This window comes from Thunnus albacares, chromosome 4, assembly GCF_914725855.1.
Source record: "Thunnus albacares chromosome 4, fThuAlb1.1, whole genome shotgun sequence".
Classification (NCBI taxonomy): Eukaryota; Metazoa; Chordata; class Actinopteri; order Scombriformes; family Scombridae; genus Thunnus; species Thunnus albacares.
The window spans coordinates 29303864-29316987 of NC_058109.1; the positions used below are offsets into that span (position 1 = coordinate 29303864).

At 40.0% G+C, this 13124-nt stretch overlaps 1 protein-coding gene across 1 annotated transcript; it reads left to right on the forward strand.

The window, feature by feature from the left end:
- The first annotated feature begins 185 nt into the window (after window positions 1-185).
- Window positions 186-13071, forward strand: trpc4apa (transient receptor potential cation channel, subfamily C, member 4 associated protein a). Its single transcript, XM_044348704.1, has 18 exons — window positions 186-341; window positions 2913-3041; window positions 3170-3286; window positions 3462-3519; window positions 3655-3710; window positions 3883-4011; window positions 5529-5730; window positions 5839-6024; window positions 6117-6259; window positions 6350-6481; window positions 6589-6647; window positions 6738-6923; window positions 7098-7188; window positions 7282-7422; window positions 7562-7673; window positions 8101-8213; window positions 8385-8591; window positions 10148-13071. Exons 1-18 carry the CDS (start codon window positions 213-215, stop codon window positions 10283-10285), a joined length of 2328 nt encoding a protein of 775 aa, XP_044204639.1. The 5' UTR covers window positions 186-212; the 3' UTR covers window positions 10286-13071.
- The last annotated feature ends 53 nt before the right edge of the window (window positions 13072-13124 follow it).

The following is a 13124-nucleotide window of genomic DNA, read 5'->3' on the forward strand; positions in this document are numbered from 1 at the left end:
ATGTCTCCCTTTATTGACTGTATCCCATTCCTTCTGCCTGGTGTTATTTATGGCTCTTCTAATGAATGATTTTTGCCTCTCCCCTATCATAAGCTACTTTCACTTTGTTGTCATTATCTGCTTCTCTGCCAGCAGATGCCGCTTAATTACCTCCAATAATTCATCAAAGCCTTCCACTTCCTGCCCGAGCACTTTCAGTTCAGGAAGAAGAAATGATGGCGACGCTTCTGGGGTCCGAGTCCCCTTGTACTGGAGGAAAACGGAGAAATTGCAGTAGCAATATCATCACAAAGTTCACGGCCAGTAAAATTACTGGCCAGGGTTTCAGTCGAGGGACACAGGTAAGAGAAACGACGCATGTTTCGACAGTAAAGACGTCTGAAAGTTGGTCGCCTGAGACCGGGGACTTGCGCTCGGGATGTTGCCTGAAAACGAAGACGTTGTCCCGGAGACCTGACTGAAGGTGTAGTCGCTCCCTACAGCTTTGGCTTTACGGCTAGCTACGACATTGTGGGACATTTTATTGAATGTAAACGTTAAACTTTGACACCATTGAGTTCTGGTTAATAATATTTGCTCGCTGACAAGCCAAATGATGGTAGCACGACAACAAATGTATGTAGCAAGCTCCGCTTCAAGTGGGTCTTTTGTTGTTAGCTCCATGTTAGCTTAGCATTACAGGCCAGGGGAACTACGGTACACAAAATGCCTCGAATCGCTAGTTTGACGGGCCGTCACTGTGTTAATCAGGTATTGTGGTGTCGGTGCTACAAGACAGTCCGTAGGTCAGTTTTGGAAAGTGCTTAAATCACGTAATTAATGACAGTAACATTTGCTAATGTCAGCCAGCTAGCTAAGCCAGCTGAACAGCTCAGGCGATTACGTAACGACACACTAACCACAATAACTATCGTTTCCATAAATGGACACAACAGCTGTTTGGACAAGCGAACAAGTTTATTTTTATTTCTACACTAGTAAACGTTTGCACGATATTTGTAACTTTGGAGAACATTGTTTGTACGGTTAGTTTTGATACAACGCTAACGTTAGTCTACGTCAACTGTTTTGACTCTGATCAATCTCCATGAACGTCGCACCTGTCCTGACATTTAGACTCATACAGCCACCGAGCAAATATCTCACCTACTTACTCAGTGTTAGTTTAAGGCCTTAAATTATAAAGCTAATAAAACCATTTATACAGTGCATCTTCAATATTGCGTCACTTCATTAAGTGTTTTTTTCATGAAGTAGACTTGGTATCTGTCAAGGAACCTATAATATCGTCTATAGGCTCCTTGGTATCTGCAGTTCTGTCTGATTCTACTATACCTGATAACACTGAAAATGTCGCATCTGACAAGTTTAACTTAACTGCCACAATGTGATAACTGTTGAAAACTGGTGTTAAGTCAGTGCTGCTGACACATCACATTAATGAAAGCTGCAGTAGAGAACATCAAAAACATCCCTCAAACAGGCTGCTTCTTCTGTCCCGTTTGGAAAACAGCTTGTTTCCTTGAGAGAAATAAGTGTATGTTTATTAATATCTGGATTTTTTCCCCCTCAATTATGATTTTTATTATTTCTTTAATAGACATCCCTAAAAGGCACTCCAATGGGTTTTATAGATAGATAGTCACAAAAACAGCAAACAAATAGATAAAAACTGAAAGGACACCAACAGCAGGTACAAACAAAATATCTCTAAAAGCTACATTAAAGTTAAAAACCAAAAATACAGCAAAAGCAACAATAATAATGATAGATATACATATATACGCATACCCATACCCTGTAAACATACATACCTACACACATGTAGATGTATAAAAGTAGCTAAGTGAATACTTTATCTGAAAGGAAACTATTTTCTCCCATCCCATCACCCTGTCTCTGTCCCGCCAGTCGAACATGGTGCACTGTATGTTTTAAATTATGTACACATAGTGCTGGGCAGTATACTGACTCATCTGGTATACCAGTTTTAATTTCCCATACAATATGAATTTTTCATACACTGCCACACCAGTTCATAGCTGAAATAATTGCTGCAACTTTTCAATAGGTGGCGAAATATATAATCACAGTGAAGAGCGCTACAATCAGGGGGAGCTGTGTAGAGTATATTGAGAGGGAACCCCTATTAACTGCATAATCTTCTTACTAACAGTTATAACTTTATACAACAATTAATAATTCACAACTAACTCTCTTTAACACAACAATCTGTGACACATAAACAATTTGTAACACTAACAACTCTACATTTATAAAATTACACTGCCGAATGGCATACTGGGTACAGCTCGCTAGCTACCCAGGTAGCTCTGTTGTTGAGATTCTGGAGATTCAGATTGAGATTTGGATGAACGAGGCCTCGCGTAGCATGACAGTTATTGAGACAATCTCTGTCAGCCTCCTACTGCTTTAGAAATAAACATGATTTTTACATGACTCGCTTCAAAATTTGTGAGTCTGAACAAAAGTAAACAGTGGAACTAGCTGCTTGTAGCAGCATTATGGCTAACTGCATAGGGAATTACATACATTACCACTGGAATAAAAAAAGAACAAAAACAAAAAACTTTGCTTTTAGTTCCCTTTGTTGACCTGAGATGTGGCTCAACTCCAATATGACTCACAACCCCAACTACCCTCTGGGGCCTTTTATGTTTAAAGTTAAACCCATTTTTCTGGGAAGGAAGGTTATCTGTTCATGTTTCCGCCACATGAAATGTGCCATTTAGGCCTAAATCTGGTATGAATTGTCCTGCAGATTTCAGCCTGACTACAGCGCATACAGGCAAAAACTAGACCTTTAAAACCAGTCTGAACTCCTGATGCAAAATATAAATTTTTCAGTGTGCATTGTACTAATTCGGCTTACCTCTGATTGTGTGTTGCAGCTCCCAGGAGGCCTGCTCCAGGAGAGAGATAAACGAGCCAAGTGGAATGGCATCCCTACTCTGCTGCAGAAGCTCTACGAGAGCAGCCATCCCAACAGTGACCTCTCTCATGCCCACAGCCTTCTTAAGGTAACCACACAGCACCAGTCCATCCAACAATGAGCCTGTGGCATCACTGTTTTCAGTCACGTGTCGCTGAATGGTTCACTTGTGGAGCCTGGGTGATGTAAAGTACATGCGGGCTCTCTTTTTGTCAGGTGTTATCATCCCAGCTCTCCATGGAGGCCATGTCTTTTGTCACAGAGGACAGGAAGACCGCTCAGGAATCCACCTTCCCCAACACGTACACCTTTGACCTCTTTGGTGGAGTTGATGTAAGTTTGACATTCTTAGTACTCCATGATCTGTTATAATTGGACTCAGACAATGAAGCTTGTTACCTCTGGAGAGTCAGTTCTCGTATGCAGTACAGCTCATACTGAGACAGTGTTGAAATAAAAACAGTATTGACTCACAGCAATGAATACTCATTTTCCTGTTTCCCTGAAGCTGCTTGTGGAGATCTTGATGAGACCCACACTAACTATGCAGAAGAAAAAACCCAAAAGTAAGAAGGATTGACATCACATCTGTGCACATTTCTTTCCTTTATTGGGGATTTAAAACATGTTTACATGATAATTGACTTGAATTTCATGAAACGTTCTCATAATTAGACTAATGTCTGTTTCTGTTACAACAGTGAATGATGACTTGGTCAAGGACAGCCTTAGTGTTCTCTACAACTGTTGTATATGTGTAAGTATCCTATTACATATTTTACGTACCACAGAAATGTCAGAGGTGCATCATACCTTGCTTCAGTTTAGTACATAACTAAATGTATTTTCCTTGCAGGTTTGTGCTGTTAGATTGTCTCAAAACAGGCGTGATTTAATTTACTTGCAAATGTCTTCCTTTTAATTGACAGACGGAGGGGGTCACAAAGAGCCTGGCAGCGAGGGACGACTTTGTTTTGTTTCTCTTCACCCTGATGACAAACAAGAAGACCTTCCTACAGACTGCTACTCTAATTGAAGATATTCTTGGAGTCAAAAAGGTCAGAGTTAAACATGGATTAAATCCTCAGCAGAAGCATGTAAACTCTGTTTATGGCCATGTTTACTCCAGAGTTAAAAGGCCAATGAAATGACTTTGAAGTGACTAGAGTGTGACACATTTGGCAAGCCGGTGTTTGCCTTAAAAAGTGAAAAGTGTAAAAAAAAAAAAAAAAAAAAATAGCCAAACTGATTACTAATCTGATTTTTTTTTTTTTTTTTTTTGTTTTGTAAAAATACAAAACCTTTTAACTTTTGCTTTGCACATTAATTTATGTTGTTATCTGCCGGCTCTGGTGTCCATGTACAGACATCTCTAATGCCAGAATATTTGTGCCTGGCAGAGCTGCTAACACCTTAATGTTACACTCATGCCTTCGTTTTAGAATCATGCTGTGCTAAGATTCAATTTCTCTCATTATTCTTTAACATTTTAAAATGCGTCACTGTCTTTGCTTTGCTCTGTATCATGAAAAAATTGTAATCTAACAGATTGATTGGCAAACAATGTCCTTTTGCTTTCTTCTTATGTTCTCTTGAACACCGACACACAGTTAGTTTTGTGATTTTTGAGGTGTTTTAAATCTTTTAAATGTTTAAATGATGATGAGTTTGACAAAATGACATCCTCTTCTTTTTAGTAATTATGACAGATAATATTTTGTTATTTAGAAAAGATATTTCCAGGTGAAGACCACCTCCCCACTTTTTATCACAACATGATGGCATGTTAGTGCATTGTGTGTATAATTACAGTCTGATTACTGCTATGCACAGCATGTCTGTATCATTTGCAGTGGTGCTATGACAGATGACATTTTAAATTAATTTTAAATGGCTACATATATGATATAACCACTGCAGCACCATGACAAGTATAACAATAAGTACTATTCTTCTTTAAGGCAAGTTGCATTCTTCATAAGGTATGCATTACGCAAAGCAAAGGGCAGCGAACATTCTTCAGAGACTTGCATTGAAAAAATGTGAAGTTAAAAATATGTCATGTGATGTGAAGATCTCCTTCACATAATTATGCTTTACAGGAAGGGACACTAAATGAGGATAAAACCTTGCTGAAAGTGAAACTAGCAAAGACATTTCTATCCTGTAAATGTTTTTGTACATTGGAAAGTCTAAAACATCCTGGATCTTACATTCTGCTTTCTTTTTGAAAAACTCTTACTGCAGCTGTGGAGAATTTAGTGCACAAAAACGAACATTTCCTTCTCTGTGACCATTTTTAAGGGCTCTAGCATTACAGTGACTGTTCTTCTCCCGTGTGGATTAATGCTTAATAACCACACTGGCCCCAGAGAAGCTGATGAACATGTGTTAGCTGCTTTATCAACGCAGAAAACTTGTGTATCTCACATGCTTGCATTGGCGTAGGCATACCTTGTATGAAGTATGTGCTGGGCCCAAGGAAGTAATCTTGAGATTATTTAAAAATGAATCTAAACATCACCTTCTATTTACTTTCAGTTTGGTAACAATCCATGTGTTTTTTTTTCCCAAGGAGATGATCCACTTAGAGGGCATCCCCAACCTGTCAGGTCTGGTTCAGAGCTTCGACCAACAACAGCTGGCCAACTTCTGCCGCATCCTGTCTGTCACCATCTCAGAACCTGATGTAGGAAATGATGACAAGCACACTCTGTTGGCAAAAAATGCCCAGCAGAAACGTAATGCCAGCCCATCGCGGGCGGAGGTCAACCAGGGTACGCTGCCTTCACAGTACAGAGCTCAAGTGTACTACATAATGTTTGCTGTTCCATTGCAAAATAACGGATCAGTAAAGTGAACTGTCACACTGCATTTTCCAACAGTAACCCTGCTGAACATCCCGGGCTTTATTGAGCGGCTGTGTAAACTGGCCACCAGAAAGGTGTCTGAGGCCACAGGAGCTAACTTCCTGCAGGAGCTGGAGGACTGGTACACATGGTTGGACAACGCTCTGGTGCTGGACGCCCTCATGCAGATGGCGACTGAGGAGGCTGAACAAAGCAGTACAGGTGAGACAACAGTCTCTTGTGCTGCTAGTTCCTCATGCTGCTTAAATCCTAAGAACTTTTTACTTAAAACTATTTTTATTCTGCACCTTCAGAATCATCAGATGAGAGTTCCCTGGCCACCAGCCCTCTGAGACATCGACTGCCCCAGTCTATGAAGATCGTCCATGAGATCATGTATAAAGTGGAAGTGCTCTATGTGCTGTGTGTCCTTCTCATGGGGCGACAGAGGAACCAGGTACTTCACAGCACAGATGTCTTCATTGCTTGGAATTTATGCTTGCAGGGCTGTTTGTTTTACCGACGCCTGTATTGTGTCTCCGCACAGGTTCACAAGATGCTGGCTGAGTTCCGTCTCATCCCGGGACTCAATAACCTGTTTGACAAGCTGATCTGGAGGAAATACACTGCTTCAAATCATGTGGTGCACGGCCAGAACGAGAACTGCGACTGTAGTCCAGTATGAACTTTTGACACAACACTCTTGGAAACTGACTTTGGGCAGTTAAATGAAACTTTTTCAAATAAACATAACTGTTAACTCTCTGTTTTTCTCTTATTATGCAGGAAATATCTTTCAAAATCCAGTTCTTGCGGTTACTCCAGAGTTTCAGTGATCACCATGAGTAAGCAACTCTTAATTCACTTACCATGGATCTGACTTGTCCTTTTTATGTTATGTTTGTTTTTTTTAAAACGTGTTGCCTGTCTTTCAGGAACAAGTACCTCCTGTTGAATAGCCAGGAGCTGAATGAACTGAGTGCCATATCCATGAAGGCTAACATCCCCGAGGTAGAAGCTCTGGTCAACACAGACAGAAGCTTAGTGTGTGACGGGAAGAAGGGCCTCCTCACGCGCCTCCTCACTGTCATGAAGAGGGAGCCTCCAGACTCGTCCTTTAGGTCAGTTTCATGTAGGCCAAGATGGTGATCTTTTAGGTGTCAGGCTTCCTGAAGGAAGTCAAACATCCACATATTAGAGCAGCAGGCTCTCAACTGTTTTTGAAAAGATTTCGCAAGATTCGTCTCTAGTTCTGCTTTTTATGGCTTTGCTGACTCTTTCTGACGTATATGTAGATTCTGGCAGGCGAGGGCAGTGGAAAGTTTTCTCAGAGGAGCCACCTCCTATGCAGACCAAATGTTCCTTCTGAAGAGGGGACTACTAGAGGTAAAATCAATAGTAAAACCCACAACAGATATCCTCCATGACGACAGTCCACTTTGAATGAATGGCTCAATTTCTCCTTTCTTCCCTCGACAGCACATCCTGTTCTGCATCATAGATAGTGGCTGTACATCCAGAGATGTCCTGCAGAGCTACTTTGATCTGCTTGGAGAGCTCATGAAGTTCAACATTGATGCCTTCAAAAGATTCAACAAATACGTCAACACTCCAGAGAAGGTATACAGTACTTGTGCACCCTGTATACCCTTTTTAAATTAAAAAAATGTTGTGTATCTGGGCCTAACAAAATAACATTTTACAGCTATCTGTCAACTTATGTAGTGTGTGTAATGTACAGCATGATTTCTCATCACAGTTTCAGACCTTCCTGACGCAGATCAACAGCTCTCTGGTGGACTCTAACATGCTGGTGCGCTGCATTGTTCTGTCATTGGACCGCTTTGAGAGCCAAACTGAAGATGTCAAAGGTGAACAGGAATGGAATTTTTTTTTTACACATTTTAAGCAGTTCATTAGAGAACATTTGAAGAAGATTTTAATTAAATATCAGCACATCATTTGTAATTGATTGTGGATGTAGATGTTGGGTTTTTGTCCTGTGTTTATTCTTGTTTTGTAAAGTACTGAAGAACTTTGTGATTAAAAGGAAAGTTAAGCAATACATTTTGTCAAAAGTTGCTCATATTGCTCATAACATTCATGAAACAATGACTCACATTATTGATGAACTGCATCAGAGTGTTTTCAGATTGTTTTGTATCTGCTGTCCACACAGAGAAACCCCCGAGAATAGAAAAAAAGTTTAAATCTGTTCAATTGAATTGAAGTGCTGTTCCATGATGTTATGATATGATATGAGGTCTTTCAGCATTGATTTTGGTATTTTCTCAACAGTGGTGGAGGTGCTGTCTGAGTGCTGTCTGCTGTCCTACATGGCCAGAGTTGAGAACAGGCTCTCCTTCCTTTTCCGACTGATCAACATCATCAACGTACAGACGCTCACACAGGTCTGACTAACGAATTTAATAAAATAGGATCTGTCTTGATGTGAACTTAAAGTAGTATCAGCTATAATTTACATTTAAATGATTTTTTTTATTTGTTAGAATCATGATAAAAAATGTTGAATTACTCATCAACCTTATTCCTTTCTGCATCTATCCATCCCCTTCCTTCAGGAGAATGTGAGCTGTTTAAACACCAGTTTGGTCATCTTGATGCTGGCCAGAAGAAAGGCTAAACTGCCCTTCTATCTCAACGCCTTGCGTGAGAAGGAGTATGCTGAGAAGTACCCGGGCTGCCTGCTCAACAACTTCCACAACCTACTGCGCTTCTGGCAGCGTCACTACCTCAACAAGGACAAAGACAGCACCTGTCTGGAGAACGTGAGTTGCTCTCACTCTTCCCTGTACACACCTGAAACATCAGTGAATGTTTTCATTTACCCAAAGTCTACACCAGCTGCATCACACAAGTTGCAAGTCAGCAGCACGACGTGAGGGTTCCCTCTCAGTGTCTGACTGTTTACCTTCAGTCGCTTTTCTGTCACACTTTCAAAGCATCCTGACAAGGAAATCACATTTATGCATGCTGGGAAAAACAAAGGCTTTAAGTGTTTTGACTGCTGCGTCACAGTGACGTGTTGAACACAAGCTTGTACAACTGGTTTTAGACAGCAGCATTAGTTAAAATAAAATTTGAAAAATCCAAGAGACACATTATTTTAAAAATGCAGCAAGAGTCACAAGTATCTTCTAAAAGCTCCATTCTTACAGCGACAGCAAGCAGAAGCAAGTGTGTAAAGACGGTAGAGATGGAGGAAAAAAAAGGCAAATCTCAATCATATTGCTGTCTATTCTCCAAATTTCCCAAATCATCTCTCTTTTTGAGGGAAAGCAGACAAGGATACAACTAATTAATGTTTGCAGTAATACAATAATAGTTCAATTGTAGTAATACAATTCAGCAATACAAGTAATGACATTGTTAATTTATGAATAATTAATGTGACACAGTATATTATTACACAATTATTATGTATTTGTCTTACTTTAATAAAACTGATGGATGATATTAGTGTAAGCTAGTGACTGGCTGTCAGGTAAGGTAATGCACATCCCCCACTGGTGACCGTTTCATACTTTGCACTTCTTAACCTTTCATTAAAGATACATTAATCAGTATATATATATATTTTTTAAAAGGGCTAATTGACTAACGTGAAACTGCTCACTGGTAGTGAAAACAAGTGATGACCAACTCTGTAGCTCTACACAGCATTTTGGCATTTTTCGCTCATTAGTTTGGTTTTATAGTTTTTAACTTTATTTTTATTGTTTTGTTGTTGTTACTTTTTGTTCTTCATGCTCATCAGTGTTGCTTTTATCTGCAGCAGGCAGCTGTTATTGGGAAAAAGTTCTGCTAAATCCACTGTGCGCTACCTACCCAGCATCAAAGGCTAGACGGACAAAGCTGGTGACTAGCTGGTGAACATAATGGAGAATTTACCACTAAAGAGCCAGAAGTTTTTCTTAGAATTTGGTGAATACCCAAACAGAGCTTAAAGGAGAGTGAATATTAGACTTACAGTCACCAAGTAGAAAGAAATGTGACTTCAAATTCATGTTAATGTATCTGTGTGTCTGCTGGATGTGTAAATAGGCAACTGTTTGCTAACCTGTTAGCTGTAACAACTTTTTGCTTGTTCCACTGCCCCCAAGTGACCAAAAATATCAATGTTTTATAATGTTTTGACAAGTATATACACAACCCCAAACATTTTGTTGTTTGTAGCAATAATTACATGTGAGAGTTAGTACTGATCCAACACACAAGCTCGTAGCTCATCAGATACTGTGGTAAGTGAGCTAACAAAGACAACTTGTCAATAAAAAGCAGTAAATGAGGTTTAGAAGTCTAATTGTGGTTTCCCTCCTCTCAGAGCTCCTGTATCCCCTTCAGCTACTGGAAGGAGACGGTGTCAGTGCTGCTGGGCTCAGACAGGACTTCTCTGTGTGCCATAGCGAGCTACATTGATGAGCCCTTCATGGATCTGGACAGAGACCTGCTGGAAGATTGACCCTCAGGGTGTGCACTCAGTGCGCTGGGGATGGGGCAGGGCAGAGGGTCACAGGGAGCATGGACACCTGAAGCTGGTGAGGACTCCACTGAGCCGAGCCATCCAGGCGTTTAAATGACTGCGTTTCTGGATGTAAAGACTCGCCTGTCTGCTGTCTGCACCTTCGCATGGAGGCCATCACCACAGATGGGGAGGGGGCGTAATTTGCCCGGCTGTTGTCGTCTCACTAAGTAACCGTCCTCTCCTTCAGAGGAAGAGGGGGAGGAAACCTGTATGCTCACCCCAGATTGCCCACACGTTCTAAAAAACAGACAATTAAAGGACCTCGGGAAATGACACCTGCATTGGTTGTTTGCTTTAGGTGAAATTCAAATAGAGCCTTTTATATAACCTATACAAAATTCTATGAAAAAAATATGTATGATTCAACAAATTATATGTTAGGAAAAGGATTCTTTTCACGTGGACTTGGTTTGGAAATGGCCACAGATTGAGCTATCACCCAGATGTGCAGGTCAGTGGTGCGTCACAGGGCTGCCAGGAGTCACTGCCCTCACTGTCCCACTACCTACACGCTCGCTGTCGACTCTCTGCCACTCCACTGCCTGACCTGTGGTGAGAAACCGCTGATGTTGGAGTATTTGCAGGGGTCTTCTTAGTGAACAGCATTTTCATTTAGTCTATCTGTGGGTCTACTTTATTAGGTGGCTGTTGTTGATCGGTGCTTTCTGGCTCTACTCAGCACATTTAGGTAGCTTGTGGGCCGGTTGACATGTTTCACAAATCTTTTCGGGGCTCCTCGCACCTACAACCATCCACTCTGTCGTGGCTTCAGAAGCTTCACCCAGGGACCCGTTTCTTTTTCCGGTTATTTTTGTCGATTCATTTTTGTCTTGTTGAAAACAATGGCTTTTAGCTCTGGATAAAACTGTAGAATAAAACATTGCACAGATTAAATTGTTTTTATTGTTTATTCTATTTTAACACATTTGTTTAAAAAAAAAAACAAAAAAAAACATCTTCATTTTGTAACAGAATTTGTATCCATGTTGTGAGAGATGCTTTGGGAAGAGAATAAACTATGCAGGTGCTAATGTTAAGATACCACTTTCATTGTTCCACTCCACACAAAGTTTGTTTTATGTCAATTAGCCTTCAGCCCAAAATCATCACTGGATTGAAAGTCTACAACTTTCTCTTGTCTGTGCTATTTCTCAAAATCAGTTTCTGACTACAAACTGAGAATGACAATCTTTCTGTGTGATGGCTCTTTTTGCATGGTACCACTTGATCTGTAGCTGCACGGCTGTGTCGACATGGTGTCCGCAGCCTGAATATGTGCAGCTGTTTTGTGTAAATGGAGGATGGCGAGCTGAACAGATATCTGGTGTCTCAAATTAAACAGACCCAACCCGAGATAAGTACAAATGAATGAGCTACCTCATATTTTATCCTGACATCGTACAGATCAAACCACTTGGAATGGCAAGTGTAGTGTACAGTTTTACTCCCAGCATGTCATGAATCATAACACATGTTCATGTGAATGTATAAGGGCATTTCTACAGTTGGCCCCTGATGCCATGAGTTACTAATGCTATGCCGCCTTTGGGATGCAAACACACACCTCCTTTACACTTTGAAAGCCTTTTATTTGCTTTAAAGCTGATTAACCAGAAATGTTTCCTTTTTTTTTTTTCTAGCTTTTGCAATCATTCAGCATGTCTTAAATCTCTTGATGGTTGTGCACATACTTTAAATTAGTTCATCTTTTGTGCTTTGCAGTGGAGTTAATGCAAGTGCACTTTACAAGTGCTTCTCTCTTACAGACTCTCAGTTTCTTTGCTGGATGCCCGAGATGATTGCTGTTATTCTTGATAACATGATGTGATTTGAACACAGGGTACTTCTGCCGTGGTGTTACGTTCTGAGTACTGATCGTGTGTTATCATTGATCTGAATCACTCCATTCATCCACCGTGGAGGTCAGTGAAGCTGTTGCTATAAAAACATGAATGTTGTGAGCCCTCTTCGGAGCAGTTATATAAACAATCTCTGAACCCTGACTTCAGTAGCTTTTTGATCAGAATTTCTGAGAGTGATCTTTATGTAGTGATCTAGTAAGCCTTAGATTTCATTCACTCATTACTTTGTCTAGAAAAATGATGAAACCTTACCCTCTTGGCTAAGAACATGCTGCATAATGTTTAATATAACACTCGTATTTGTTTTTCATTTTCGACCCCTGATATTTTGACTTTATCAGCTGTATATTTATGTAATGTTTGGCATGATGAGGATGATATTAGACACATTTTGCAATCACTCTTAAACACACAGTCACGTGCACGTAGATGACGCCTTTAAAGACTCATTCAAAACCACTCAGACTTCTAAATGATTGTATCTTACTTCAGCAGGATTAACAGCAAGAATTATCTTTTAGACATGCTGACGGTGGATAATATTTATGGTATAAAGTTAACATTCATTTTTAAAAACAACCCATATTTTTTTTATTTTTTTTTATTTGTGTTTGCGTTGAATAGTGTGAAAATCTCTTATGGTCGTGTTAAAAAATTCACACGTCTTGATCTCTTTCTAACGCTGTATGACCATCAAACAGAGAGAAGAATCATGTCTGCGTTTCATATTCTACTATAACCACTTCTGTAACCAACTTTCACCTTCATGTTCCTCCTCTAATGCTGGTATTGAACTTAATTTTCCTTATTTAACAGCTGTTTGTCAAATTAATAATATAATAAATTCTTCTTTGGACCTTCTTTGTGGGATTTCGTATCTTTATCACACATTCACACTGCAAAATAAAAATAAA